Source organism: Chironomus tepperi, unplaced genomic scaffold, assembly GCF_022539635.2.
Source record: "Chironomus tepperi strain 1889 unplaced genomic scaffold, CSIRO-AGI_Ctep_v1 contig_172, whole genome shotgun sequence".
Classification (NCBI taxonomy): Eukaryota; Metazoa; Arthropoda; class Insecta; order Diptera; family Chironomidae; genus Chironomus; species Chironomus tepperi.
Genome location: NW_027226294.1, coordinates 868,686 through 883,858, shown reverse-complemented (window position 1 = coordinate 883,858; position 15,173 = coordinate 868,686). Strand labels below are relative to the sequence as shown.

Genomic DNA, 15,173 nt, shown 5'->3' with positions numbered 1-15,173 from the left:
TTATATATTTGTATAAAAATAGTCTTTTTTTATTATGGATAGACAATAAAGCATAATTAATGATACAAATAATGAAATATCTTATTGATTTACAACAGTGGTGGGCAACCTGTGTGTCGCGGCACACTAGTAAAATTTTGGAAGTGCCGTATATCGTGATCAATTTCGATCAAGGCTTATCACCAAGGTGTGCCGCGAAAAATAAAAGGTTGTCCAGCACTGATTTAAAATAATGATATACATAGTCATACAAAACATAACATAATATTGACTCATTTATTCCTCTCGTCGCGTCATTTTAAATTTCAAGTCACCATCAGGCGCATACATAAAAGTGATGGCATATTTGAGTGCTGGATAGTTAAATTCCAACTTGTAATTTCGGATGAGTTTGGCCAATAAAATTTGCATTTCTAAATCAGCGAAGCGTCTCCCTAAGCACATCTGTAGGAAATAAACATTAATATACAGACATGAAAATGTATATGCTTCAACATACCCTCGCTCCATGTCCTATTTATGAAACGGTTGACATAAAATGAGGAAAAAAGCAAATTTATAATAAATGACATATTTCTCAAATCTGATCCCAGTGCTTACCATATGGAAGTGACGCAAATTTGTGAAGGATTGTGTCATTATCTGGACTTTTGATCCATCGCTCTGGGCGGAATTCTCTGGCATCGGAAACAAATTCATCATCTGAACCAACAACAAGATTTGGAAATACAACTTGTACGCCTTTGGGTATCATATATCCACAAATTGGTGTATCTTTCTGTAACGTCCTTCCATTACCAATAACTGTACTGTATACTCTCAGAACTTCTTTAATAAATGCTTTTGTGTATTTATTCTTTTCTAAGGTTTGAATAGTTAGCGGTGTGTTTGGATCTGGAATATTTCTCTTTAGTTCCTCATATATTTTCTGCTGCTCTTCTGGTCTCGTTGCTAATTGATAGAGTATTGAGCAAACAGCCATTGAAATTGTGTCAATGCCAACCAAAATTAAATCCAATGCCATCGTTGTAGCCAATTTCTCATTTTTCTCTTCTCTCAGCACACGCTCAATTAGTGATGGTTCACCGTCAAGTGCACCTTCGCTGCCAGCCTTTAATCTTTCAGTCGCTTTACTAATGTATTTCATGCAAATTCTGCGAAGGTAATAAAAAAGTAAATTGAAATTCTTTTGAAACAATTTTGACATTGTCGAATAATTAAAGTTGGGGGTTTTATGGATCATAGCTGTGAGAATTTGTGTCTTGATGCATAAAGACGACTTTTATGAGTTGAAATTTTGTGATGTAAATTAAATTTTAAGATGTTCTACTGAATTTGATGAGGGTAGATACTTCAAGCGTCGCACTTATTCAATTACTGTAGATTATGATGTGGTTTACAAGTTCTGCACGAAGTGCTTATCACAGTCTTTCGAAGATTTTGTGAAGAACTTCTTCTTCTCGACAGTCTAGAAGATAATCTATTTTAATTTCCATTAATAATGTACTTACTCGACAAAATAATCCATATTGGCTACATATCGTTTCCACATTGGCGATATGCTTGGGAACCATCGCCAGTATGGTGCCTTAAGCTCTAATATTGCAATATTTCTCAGCACAAATTGTGCAGCATTTATAATCTGTTGTGGTTCACTTTTTGGGTCAAGCTTTTCATCAAGACATCCAAAACGTGTGTCAAGTGCAACAAGTCCGATACACTCTAGTGACCATTTGTGAATTTCATTGGAAAAGTCATGTGGTAGCTCACTTTTTTCATCTAATAAATGTTGTGTGCATCGTTGCAGGAAATCATCTGTTACTTTTTCGAGTGGTTTTACATATCGGCGTACGGTTGATAACTGCAAAACAGGTTTTTGAACTCGCGATCTAAATTCTCGCCATTGTTCACCTAACATGAATACATTCATTTGTAAATATTGTAAATGATCTCGCGACCGAGAGTTGAAACACTCACCATGAACGCCAACAACACCAGGTAAGTCACCAAAGAAGTCTTTCCGTAATTCACTTTTGTATTTAACCAAGCTAAATATTTAATGTTTACATGATTATTATTGAATACAGACACAGAACAACGACATGAATATTACCTTGGCATACTCGGTCTAAATGGAGTTGGCCCTTCATTTCGATAACACTAAAAAATGACGACAAGCAACAAGAAGAACAAGATTGGTGTCATGTTTACCATTGCCATTGTCTATACTTTATACAATACCTTTTCAATTTCATCACAATCATAGACAAAAAGTAAATCTGGTCTTCCCATTAATCCACTAACTTTTACAATTCTTCCAAAAATTTGATTAAGTAAGAATGACATTGTGGCAATGTCCGAGATTTTAAATTGTCCAATGATCGGTGCAAATCTATTAATTATGGGAACAAGAAAAAAAGAGTGAAAGTAGGAAATAGAATGGAAATGGTAATAAAATGTATGCTCTAAATTTGCACACAAATGTGACAATCAGCAATGAACTTGTCGATTTTCCACGTATATAGTAGCCTCACGTTTATGCATACATAATGCCTTATTTTCTATTTCTTTTATTTTGTATTTATAGATTGGACAAGCCAAAATAAACATAAAATGCGAATAAATTAGCATAAATCACAGAGGACGCACGACTAAGTATTGATAGCAGCAGCAGGTTCATTGACCTGTCATGCAAGAGATACATACATCAGTCATCTTGTTTGCAAATAAAAACTTATTATTTGACTTGCAATAATTGGCTAAAAACAACTTTTTAATTGAAATTTCAAGCTGTTTCCTCACTTAAAAGAAGTTCAAGGCAATTAAAGTTAATTGTAGTGAAAGATGTAAAGCAAAACACTGTGTACTTTTACATGCAATTAACATCAATTATGAAATGATTCTTCACACGTAAGTCAGAATTGCATTATGCAGCATATAATTCTTACATAACATATAAATAGCTACTGACCTCCATGTATTTCCTATAATTGGCAAAGGCCTTGGTCCAGGCACTTGTGAATACGGAAGATATTTTGTTGCCGTTTCATTTTTAATTCTCGCAATTTCAACTTCATTGGTGTCTGTTTGTGATGCATATGGACATACTGATGCCGCTACAGTCGAACGCTCTCGTATAACACGAAATATACTTTTATTAAATTGATTGTAGATCAAGAGTTTCTGTGTTGTTTGCATTTTATAATATGCTGTTTTTCCTGTACATTTTGAACAATCAATACGAGATATGAATTAAAAATTAGCTGGATTAATATAATTTATAAAATTGTGTGAATTTACAGTATAAAAAAGCTAAATGTGGTTTTCACTTTTTTTATGCTCAATACATTGTGTATTTATCATTCCAAATTGTTTCATGGCAAAAAAGAAGACCAAAAAAAATCATTTCATGTGTGAATTTTCAAGTGAAGTAAAAACTCGCGCCTAAAATTATTTCCCAATATTTATTTATTGTTATATGTAGGCATAGAATTATGAAGAGAAATTCCATCCGTCTCTAAAAAACCAGTTTTCATTTCTGTCTATCTCCATCTCTCTTTCCATACCGACATCCCATTACCGAGTTCCCAAAATTATATGCGGTCTGTATTTAGGTCAGCAATGTACGTACATCTGAATTTCATCTTAATCGACGCACAATATCGTATGAATGAACGGAATGATACTTTTCCCTTCCACCTTCCATGTTTTTCTGTTGATGTCATACAAATATTTGAAAAGAGACATGCTTTGTATTTCTTTACCAATTATAAAATTGATTTGCATTATTACAGAAGTGAGGTCTCTATTGTACTACATGCCAATGTATTTGTGTACTTGTGCAAAGATATTTTTATAGTCACTGAGAAGAGAACATTTTTATGAAGTCAGTAACACAAATACACTAATTGTATTATTATTATTTATTTTATCACACAATTGTATGAATCAGCTATGCGGATTTTTTTTACGTGCCATGATCAAGGCTTTTCACAATTTTAATTAATTGATTTGCCAAATAAAAGGTATTTACAGTCATATGAGATGGGAATTCAGCAAAGCAAATCTAAGGCTAAAGCAATCACTTGGCAGTTATTTGCCCGAGTGGCACAGTCCGCAGTAAAAATGAGTTGAAATCCACCATCACCCCGAACAGACATGGAGCATGCTAATGAGTATGCTCATTTTGGTTAGTATACTCATTGTATGTTAGGGCACGGCGTTGTCAACTTCAAGTCTTACAGTCAATATGCCAACCCAGCGGCTGCTTAACAACCACTATGTGCTGTTCGGGATCTTCACAACTTCATACCACTGTCGTGTCAATTCAATGATCATTTAGAGGAAGTAGTCATGTGTTTTGGTAATGCCACAAATATTTTCAAGACAAGCATCTATTCTTGTTATAAAATACTAACATTGTTTCATTTGAGCAGGTATTAAACATAGCATGAATTTTATCTTAGATGCATTAGTCATGATTTAATTTAATTAAATTAATCCGCCTATAAATTATTATCATGTGTAGTAATACTCAAATGTTTCATCATAATACTTCTTTAAATCCAATGACAATAGGGTCAATATACACATTAGTAACAAGTTTATTACATCATGTGCTCAATATTCAGGCATCTAATAATGTGTGTCTATAACTTAACACTACGAAAATAGCAAAGACTTCCGAAAATGTCTTTCTATTACTTTTAAGGGGTGTAGTAAGTGGGAAATGAGGTGGACTTTGAAGGCACTGGCCCCTATCCGAATTGACATAAAGGTCCCGAGCAACACAAATGAAGAAGGCTTTGCCAAGGAGCTTTTAAGTTGCCGCTAAACCTCTTTTATTTATACTAAATGGAAGCCGTGTCCATTTGACGTCCATATGGCTTCCAATAATCCATTTGTGTAACTCGGGTGTGTAGAACAAATAAATGGATATATATGTGTAGTCGGACGCCCCTAATAGAATTTTCTGACTACTCCTCTAACTTTCTTCTAAGTTAAATTATGGTTATTCCCAAATCATGTAAATTACTATTTTTGGACTCTGTCCCTTCATCGTATATCCACAATAAAAAAGTATACATTTCACCTCGTCAGTGAATGACCCCCAAGCAATACTTTTGAGTTTTAATGCATCGTAATTTCAAAACACTAAAAAAATGAAATTTTTTGAAAGCTTCAATAAAATAAGTAGGTAAGAAGTTACCAAACACATTACAATCATCAACTCTCCGTGTCATCAGTTAAATGATATTTTGACTTGTAGCCGAAAAAGAAGTAAAAAACGAAAATACTCAGCAATGCGTTAAATTTATGATTTAAACACGAAGCATCTCACATAATCATAAAGAAAATAATCTTTAAGCTTTCTGTAATGGAATGAAGCATCTCAAAAATGATAAAAAGTTTTCCGTCACTTTCGGTTTTTTAAGAATGCTTCTCGCTTGATAAATTATATGTGCTAAAACTTATTATTGTGAATTCACTTTCAATGTCAAGTTCATGATGTGTTAATTTTATACAGAAATAAGCAGGCATAGACTGTGCAAAAAAAATTATCACACACCACAATGCGGAATTTAGCTTTACCCTTAATCAATTATCACGAATAAAGAAATTTATGCAACACGATTTGGAACAACAAATCATCTCCTAATAAACAGTTTGTTGGCATCGTTTCGAACTTGAAAAAGAAAAAGTAATTTTGATGTAAGCTAAATGTAGCACGTAATCTTGACTGTAAGTGAAGAAATTGACAAGTATTTTTGCTTCCATCTTTGCTTCGGACTTTGAGCGCTCTTTGGTCTACTTTAGAAGATTTTATCGATATTTCACGTGATCCACATGGCTTATAGCTCATTATGAATACAATTTGTCATTAAATAACCTCAGTTCGGGTACCAAATTAGATTGCGGTTTGGACGTAAAAGTTACTAAATTTCCCAATTGACGTACTTAATAAGCCACGAAACTATGACTGAATTCCTCACATTCCTCCCAAATTATGCATCTGATTATAATTGTAAATCCAAGATTTATTTGTCTTTTAGCACTTTAATGATCAACAATTGACTCTACACACTCATAACTGATGTATGACATCATATGTAACTTCACTGTATAGCTTATTCAATTAACACTCGTTCTAGTCAACCAACCGTACAAAATGAATACTTAAAGTTGATGATAACTGCGTAAATATAATGGAAATCTCGGAAAGTCATCAATCATTAAAATCGCATTAGAGGCACAATTTCGATTGTATTTTGACTATGCTGACACATTTTCCAAAAACATTGGAACCATCCCGTGTGGACAAAAAATACATTGATGCCAAATTAATGTCTTGTTCTTCATTTTTTTTATTTAACATAAAATTATGGACACTGGCAATTGAGACGAGGAATGTATGCCATTGCAATTAATCCAATGCTTAATAAAGCGGTACAGCCAGATCATTCTCACTTCACTTTACCTTGAAATGATTTTTTTCAATTTATTGTATATCTTGCAAATGCAAAAGAAACTCTTAATGACTCTCAAATCTTTTGCGCGAAACTATGTACGTTTTCACTAATTAAGCTACTGCTTCTATTTTAAAAATCTCTTATTGATTTTCAAAAAAAACAATGTAAATAATTTTCTTCTTGCTATTTTCATCTACACAAAGCAATGTTAAGGCACGAGAAAGAAGATGGTTAATTGAAATTTAATTTATTCAATATACGCACTTAAAGTATGTACCTCAACTCTTGACGACGACTAAAAAGCAACTGAAAGAAAAACGGCGAGTATAATAAAGATTTCTTTTCTTGAGTGCTGCTTACTTCTTCTCTTACCTTGCAATGCTATGAAAAAAGAAGAAAAAAATGTAGTTGAGAGATATTCCACATAGCTCTGCCATATAAAAGCAGTAAATGGTGCGATCATATGTATTATGTTCAAAACTATCAAGCTATGAGCGGAGCTTTCAACTTTTAAATTTTCTGGCAACAGTTATTTAATGACTTAAGCTTGTTGTCTATTTGAACGAAAAGTTTTGTCAGATACCAATTTTTTGGCACTTATCAAGTTATTTTTGGGTAAAAATGGAAGGTCTTCTTCTCTGTTTGTCTTTACATGACTTCAACAAGCTCGTCAATGTCAGAAACCGTTATCTTTGCTGAAAAATTTAATTGATACTTCAGTATTCAAGGCTGTTATACCTGAAACGTAGCACAAGATGTAATACTAGCTTTAAAATGATTTTCACTCTTGGACTATTCTTTGAACTTTAGAAGTTATTTTGACAGGTTTCATTCCTCTATAAAAGAAAAATTCTTGTGGCATTTTTGAAAAAATTAGAATTTTAAATGCTATTCTAAATATTTTAAAGATTTTATAATTATGTAGATGTTGAAGCCAGAGTTGCAAAACTGCCAAACTGTACAAATTCTTGATAATTTGTATGGTTTTTCATACAAAACCATACAAATTATCAAGAAATTGTAAGGTTTTTGTCTGTCACAGGTGCCTGTTTGGCAACTCTGAAGTAATCTAGAATTTTGACTTTGTGGATGGATAAAGATCACGAGGGAGTCCAAAAAACTCATTAATGGAAACAGGATTGCACTTCAAATCGGCAACAGGTAGTCGATGATAGAGCTAGTTTTGAGAGATATTTATGGATTTTCTATAATGTATGAGAAAAAATCTTCATCAAATATGGGATGAAATATATCAATTTACCGATTATTCGGCTTCTTTTGGGATTTATGAAACAATCGGATAGTTCAAAATTTGAGTACACTTTCTGGACTTAACCTACAAAAGTGTTAAAAAACAAAAGTTGGAAATTAACTAACACTTTAACTTTGTTGTGGAGTCCAAATTTCGGTTCATAATATTGGTTCAAAGCGTTGGCATAAATTGGGGAAGCCGAAGTCTGACTCCGAAGCTGATCAAATGTCAGCTACCCGATCGAGCTATGTGCCGGGATATGTACATTAAAGGAAAGAGTAAAAGCCTATTCACACCACCTTGTCTTGGTTGCAGCCCCCCAATCAGAATGGGATGGCAAGGCTTACAACCTACCATTACCGAAATGAACTTGTACAAAGAAAGGTAAACAGGTTCAAAACATTATGTTAGTTGGAGGAAGAGACGTCTAAACATACTATGCTTTTTAAAAAGACAAATAACCTAAATTATGTTAACTAGTATTAAAATTGCAAACAATTCTCAAATTGTAGTAATCACCTTAAGAACCAGAATCCAGCTCTATGTAGCTCATACAATTTCTCCCATAATATTGGGACACCTTTAATAACTAAAAATAACTTCATCAACTCAACAAGGTAAACTCAAGTTTTGAAAAATATATTTTCTTACCCAAAATACCTTTTAAAATTTCTTTAAAACCTCATCATCATCAGTATAATCTTGAAGTTGATGAATGTACAGACGAAATTATAAAATCCCTTTTAAAGACATCTCAAGTATGCCAAATAAATCAAGCAAGTTGTTCGTATTATCAAGAATGTTGTAAAATGTCTACCCAAAACTCTTGAAATTCTTAAGTCAATTCTCATTTCACTTGTGCTTGATACTTACTAAAATTAATTCAATATTCATGAACATTCGGTATGAAAATGAAACATTTTCTACTTTATCTACCAACCGGAAAATTTCATTTTCATGAATATTTAATTAAATTAAAATTCTCTAAAGCTGATGTCACTGTCATAATGCGCGACAATTTTAAGGCAGACAATGAATGAATCACATACCTAATTCGAAAATAATTTATCTTGTGAATTAATTTTCAATTTAATGATATTAATGATAATTGTTAGGTGCTAAAGCAATTACATCTCGGGTATATAAGTTCTATGAATTAGTGAAATTTCTAATTTATTATTATTAAGCTATTGCCTGTGAAAAGTATCAAAATGAACAAAATAGTTAATTTATTTTTTGTGCTTCATATTATTTATTCCATTAATGCTTTCGCACCTGACTCAGTGTTTTTGAGAACAAATGTTCAAAAACCAGTCAATAATTCAAGTAGTGAATATCCACCTATGTGCGATGTCGCTCCGTCCACAAACATTGATCCTGAAAAGTGTTGTCAATTTCCAAATTTTTTTGACGACTCAATTGTTAAAAAATGTGAAGAAGAAAATGAACTTACAGACAAGTCAATAGTTGGTGATATGGTTTCTGACAGTGTAAGTTTAGATCTTATGAATGTATATTAGGATCGGTTATCTATTAGGATAATGTCTCTACTTCCGAGTGGACAAAAAATTTTACATCCCTAACAGACAATGAGCATACTAACCTAAATGAGCGCACTCATGAGTATATTCAAGCAATATAGTTGAGCATGCTCAATTTTGTAAGCACACTTATGAGTACGCTTCTTGTCTGTTCGGGCATCTTGTTAAGGACAAGTCAATGTCCAGTTAATGTATGTTGGACGTTAGACCAGTGGTGAGCAACCTGTGAGTCGCGGCACTCTAGTGTGCCTCCAAAATGTTTTGGAAATGCCATGAACCGTATGACGTGTTCGGTTTCGGTCGAGGTTTACCCCAAGTTGCCCGCAAAAATAAAAGGTTGCCCACCATTGTGTTATAGGTTAGAACTAAACATTGACTTGCCATTAACTAGTTTTAAGACATTTTTGTCCATTTTTGAAGATTTCATTCCAAAATTAGCCGATTTAGAAGCCAAAAACTGTACCCCAAAAACTTGCCACAAATGTACATCCCTGGCTCACTCTTGAATCAGTGTTGTCCAAGGTTGTTTTGACCTACGACACACTTGAGCTTGTTCTACGGCACACCTAAATTGTCCTCTAATCCTCCTTACTAATACTAAATAGATCATTAGTAAATGACCTATAATCAAATAATTAATTAATTATTGTTATTTAATTAGTGCCTTATAGAGTGCATGTTCAATAAATCTGGATTAACTAAAAGCCCAAAGCTTCAACATGATGATGTGCTGAAAATAATGAATAATAAAACAAAAAGTGATAATGTGTGGAACCAACTAATAACAAAGGCAGTCGATGTTTGCTTTAATGAATGTAAATTAACCTCCTTTTTCATCCACAGAATGTTAATTAAATAATAAAATTGAATTTTTAAACATTTAGTGTCTGAAGATGATATTGAAGAGATTGCTGAGCACATAAAAACAGAAGTCGGTAAGAACACTCAATCAGCACACCACAAAATTTGTCATCCCGGCTCATCAATTATGCTTGATTGTATTTTTCGAGAGCTGTATAAAGTATGCCCAAAGGAAAAATTTTCTATCGATAATCCCGAATGTTCCACGCTACAAAACTATACGATAACATGCGATGATTGGTAAAATTTTTCACACCCTGAACATCATGTTTATGTACAAAAAAGCTATTGAATGATGGCAATTTGAATAAACGTCTGTTGTATATTTACAGCATATAATAAATTGATTTATATGATGTTTCCATAAATTTAAAGTGCTCTACAAATACTCTGAATTATTATGGATTTATATTTTTCAGCATACATCACGTAATTTCATCTTTTAATATCAATAAGAGCATTTGCAAACAAAATTAGTGAACTGTGAATTGCTTGATGACAATACAGCGTATTAATTTCATATAATACATCATGGGGAACTGTTCATATGTTACGTTACAGCATAATCAGCCCCTTCCCACTTAAATGTAATGAATGGACAACCTCGTGCTGCATATTTTGCGGTAAAATGGGTCAAAATCAACTTTCAAGGAGTCGTCAGGCTAACTTTGCGTGTCACCGTCAGTACGACATCCTATGCCGTAACGAACACGGTGTGGTGTTCGAGCCAGAGTAGTTGATCGGGACTTTTACTCCAAAATATGCAGAGCTCAAAGTCGACTTGAGTCGACTAGATCCTATATAAAAATCGAGTCGACTTCGAGCTCTGAAAATATTTAATAACATCATATGTGGATCTAATTATTATAGTCTTATCTTAATCTAGGATATACTGTCTTTCACCAAGACACGCTTCAGTAATTAAAACTTGTTGAAAGATAATTAATAACTTTCAGAAAACGTTTAATTAACTTTTAGCGGTTTTGGTTACTAGAAGCATTGAAAGCGACCAAATGCTGTTGACAACTTCTACATGGATCTATAGGAATGATAGAGACAAAATGACAACAACCACTCTTTTTTTAAACAAGTCAACTGAAATTGCTCGGTCATGTAGTGGCTTCGTGCTTTGGTATTTAATTACTACGTTGTGACACAGCTATCATGCAGGGATGCAGTCAGAATTTTTTTCAAGTAAGGATTTTTTGTGGAGTTGCTGATTTTTATTCCTCAAAAGACCATATGAAATTTTTTGATCCCAAACCGGACACGTGTTATCATGAATTGAATATTCAGCACAAAATTTTCTTGCTTATCGCTTAATCAAATCATATGAATTGGAACTGAAACTCACAGTCTTCCTTTGTGGGCAGAAATGTCATCAAAGTAATTTGTTGGATCCCACTATAATTTGTACGCAGGAATTGATAATCAGTATTTACAAATTATCAAGAATTAATTAAATGTTTGGAAAATATGAATAGGTTACTTGAGTAATGAGGATGAGTAACTGAGGATGTATAAATTATAAATATATGTTCGTTTCGTTTTATTATGTTTAAGTACGGAGCCTTAGGGAAGAAACAATAAATTAGGCATCTCCGAAATATTTATTTAGATACTTTTTGGCCAAGCTTTTAGACTAGTTTAGGTCAGAGCTCGACTTGAATTTTGTATGGAAAAAACAATCTGAGCTCGAAGTCATTTTTCCGAGTCGACTTCAAATGTGTCTGAAAAAAATCAACTCGACTCCACATAAAATTCGAGTCGATTTCGAGCACTGGATTAGTTTAGAAATAATGAGGCAACTATACTGAAGCTAACGATTTGAGTTTTCATCCAGCATCTTTCAACAACTTCTTTGTTTAAAAACATTTTCAAAAGAAAAAGGAAATGAGAATCTTTGAAGTATGTATAAATAGCTTTCCTTGATACTTACAAAAAACGAATTTGCGGCTTTTCTGTGAAGCACAATAGAGCATAATAAATCATTGTTATGAATGTTTTAAAACAGTCTGTTAACATTATAAGAATATCCATGAAATTTAATTTCTATGTAAATTTAGAGCACGAATTGAGCAAAAACAAATTTCCTTGAAAATCACCATGGCTCAAAAATATCTAATGAATAAGCGATTATCGTTATCATCGTTATTGTTATTAAGTGATTACCATTAGAATTTCAAATACTTTTTCAAATATTTATAAATTTACATAAGCTCAATTCGTGCTGTGCTGTACACAATTAATAAATAAATCTCACAGTTGATATTTGCTGCTGGAAAAATGATAAGATACAGTAGGTAAATGTGGGAGTGAATAACAACACAAAAAAAACTTTCTCTACTTCATGAATTATTTATTATTTATTTCAGTGTTCTAAGTTAAACGACTACGAGTACATTATAGCTTCACAATAAATTTTCTTCTTCCTTTATAATTCGCTTTTGTTCGATTTCTTTTTGTTCTTTTGTGACTTCTTCTGGGAAGTTTTTCCATTCTTTTTATTCTTTTTAGAACTTTCCTTTCCCCTACCTTGATGCTTTACTTTTGAATTCTTCTCAGCTTGCTTCTGATCTCGGTATTTTCCACCATTTGCCTTTTTACTTATTTGTTTGAAGCTTTCTGGTACTGCATTGCGAGATTCTTTTTTAACTTTCTCTTGTTTCGTGATTGACTGAACTTTCTTCTCTGTTTTCTCTAACTTCTCTCCTTTAGTCTGAACATTTTCCTTTACCTTTTGGCTTTTATCCTTAGCTGATCGTGTTTTTCTAATAACTTTCGAAAGTTTTTCACTATTTTTCTTAACTCGACAACTTTTATCATCTTTCACGTTGTAACTTTCGGCAGTTTGTGTGTCTTCTTCATTATTGCTTTTCATTTGCTCCTTAGTCTGACTCTCGACATTAACTTCAACCTGCTCCTCCTCCTCTTCAACCTGATTATTATCATTTTGATCCATAGAGTTTTCACATTGACTGCCACATTTTTCATCTTCAATGTTTGAGTCATCAATTAAGTTCTTCTCATCGACTTCTAATACTCCTTCATCATCAATTACATTTTCATCAACTTCTTGATTCTTCGATGATACGGTAACTAGGCAGCAAATCTAAATCAAATTAAGGAAGGAAAATAAGATATTACAAAATAATTGAATGCTTTCGCATCACAGCACACATAATGATACTTTTGTCTTCTAAATAGTTAAGAAATATTTCGTGTTTCTATGGATTTCATTCCCAGAAATTTAATCACTAATCCTTCCATGTGACAAGAATTATTTCACTCTCAAAGTACGCATCTGCGCGTTATAGAAGGAAATTAATTTGAGCTTTTTTAACAGTACATCATTTAATCAAATTAATGCACAATTTCAGCATGAATGAGCTTTAATCGACTGTAAAATTATATTGAGGTAACATTTAACCTCTATAGCACTCTCAAGAATTAAAGTGAACATTTACTGACAAAGTTGAAATGCACAAAATTCACATCATTAAGCTTTAATAAAAGAAAGCATTAAAACTTTACCGCCACAAGAATCCACAAATAAACTTTCATCTTCACTTTATTTATTTCTGTCTCTCTGCACAATTGAGAATGACAAGTGAGGAAATTTTCCACCGTCTGAGCACATTTTATAAGGTGATTATGCGGTGCATGATTACACAGAAAATTTTTGATAAGCTTAATGACGCTGTGTGCATTTAAGTGACTTGAGTGTAAAATATTAATAAGGCATTCAAATATTTACTGTCTTATCTGTGCTATTTTGTTGCAAATCTCCTGCAATCTAAATATTTTATTTCAGACGCATACCTGAAATGTCTTCAAATTCACCACCAGAAATGATACAAAGTTGCAGCTCATATCATGATTTATGGACTGTGCATACGCTGAGCATATAAACAAACTGAGATGAAAAGTAAAAAATTGAGAGTTCATATTCAGGGGTCAAGGTAAGCTTGCATGCAGCTGCTAAGATGAAAAACATTAAATTGACAAGTTGTTCATTCTATCCTAAAATGAAGAAGATGCTCTTTGCCAAGTTCTATATTATCTCTTTCATCTTGCCTTTATGTTTTCATTTTCATCATATTTGTAAAATGCATTCAGCCATACTTAGATAAATCTTCGTAAAAGTTAAAAGCTTTTGAATCTTGAAGTTCAAAATTCATGACACTAGTTTTGACACCCAATTTACTATAAGATCGTAGATTAGAACTAAGCATAGTTTTCAAACTTTGAACTTGAGGAACTTAAACTAGAACTAGAACTTTAGAAGCTTACATTCATGAATAGTTGAATAGCATTTAAACTCTAGCACAGTGGTGAGCAACCTTTTATTTTTTGTGGCACATCTCTTGATGGGGATCCTCGTCTGAAACCGCACACGGCGTAAGATTCATGACATTTCCCAAAATTTATGGCAACACACTAGTGTGCCATGGAACACAGGTTGCCCACTACTGCTCTAGCAAATACGATTTTAGTTTCGATGTCATTTAGACTATTATGTGCTGTAAAGAAGGCTCAGCACTTAAATTATTTGATTTATTTCGTGACAACCTGTCATATAGAGATGTGATTTCTGATCTGTTGAATACGTTGTGAATTCTACTTCATTCATGATATGTAGATGCACGATCAGCACGAACATTTGAAAACGCTTTGATTGATGATTTAATAGAATTTCATCTCAAAGGAATAGGAATCTTATTCCTTCTATTCTGCATCATAGCTCACTGACTATGTTTTTGTCACATAAAGGGCTAATTTAGATCAATCAATTGAAATACATTTCTATTGAATATTTAATGATAACCTCCTACATACAAGCTTTAATACAAAGAGTTAAACGACATTCTGAAAGATTTAACAAAGGAAATAACAATAAAGCCATAGAATTTTCTTATCATTCATCAATCATTTCAATTTTTATTTCATCAAACTAATATGTATGCTTTGTCGAAATATCATTGACGAAAAAACATACAAGAATTAAAAATAGAAGAGGAAAAAAAGGTAGAAAGGAGTGTAAACAAA

General features: G+C 32.8%; 3 protein-coding genes across 5 annotated transcripts; 1 reads left to right on the top strand and 2 right to left on the bottom strand.

Annotated features, from left to right (window-relative positions):
- Cyp301a1 (Probable cytochrome P450 301a1, mitochondrial) lies at nucleotides 1-6,848 on the bottom strand. 3 transcript variants are annotated; one of them, XM_070638334.1, is made up of 9 exons: nucleotides 6,748-6,848; nucleotides 2,972-3,218; nucleotides 2,242-2,392; nucleotides 2,114-2,160; nucleotides 1,978-2,048; nucleotides 1,512-1,911; nucleotides 601-1,154; nucleotides 500-513; nucleotides 1-444 (listed from the first exon to the last, which is right to left on the bottom strand). In XM_070638334.1, exons 2-9 carry the CDS (start codon nucleotides 3,196-3,198, stop codon nucleotides 277-279), a joined length of 1,632 nt encoding a protein of 543 aa, XP_070494435.1. In that variant the 5' UTR covers nucleotides 3,199-3,218; nucleotides 6,748-6,848; the 3' UTR covers nucleotides 1-276. The 3 variants fall into 3 exon arrangements, with proteins under 3 accessions (XP_070494435.1, XP_070494434.1, XP_070494436.1); XM_070638333.1 differs by having other exon boundaries at nucleotides 6,735-6,760; XM_070638335.1 differs by lacking the exon at nucleotides 6,748-6,848 and adding an exon at nucleotides 6,479-6,649.
- A 2,076-nt stretch (nucleotides 6,849-8,924) lies between these two features.
- LOC139088992 (odorant-binding protein 47-like) lies at nucleotides 8,925-10,492 on the top strand. The gene is made up of 3 exons (XM_070638378.1): nucleotides 8,925-9,212; nucleotides 9,925-10,078; nucleotides 10,148-10,492. Exons 1-3 carry the CDS (start codon nucleotides 8,934-8,936, stop codon nucleotides 10,366-10,368), a joined length of 654 nt encoding a protein of 217 aa, XP_070494479.1. The 5' UTR covers nucleotides 8,925-8,933; the 3' UTR covers nucleotides 10,369-10,492.
- Nucleotides 10,493-12,558: 2,066 nt separating this feature from the next.
- On the bottom strand, nucleotides 12,559-13,306 carry LOC139088908 (nucleolar protein 58-like). The gene is made up of 2 exons (XM_070638258.1): nucleotides 13,298-13,306; nucleotides 12,559-13,236 (listed from the first exon to the last, which is right to left on the bottom strand). The coding sequence occupies exons 1-2, from the start codon at nucleotides 13,304-13,306 to the stop codon at nucleotides 12,559-12,561; spliced, it is 687 nt and encodes a 228-aa protein (XP_070494359.1).
- Between the last annotated feature and the right edge of the window lie 1,867 nt (nucleotides 13,307-15,173).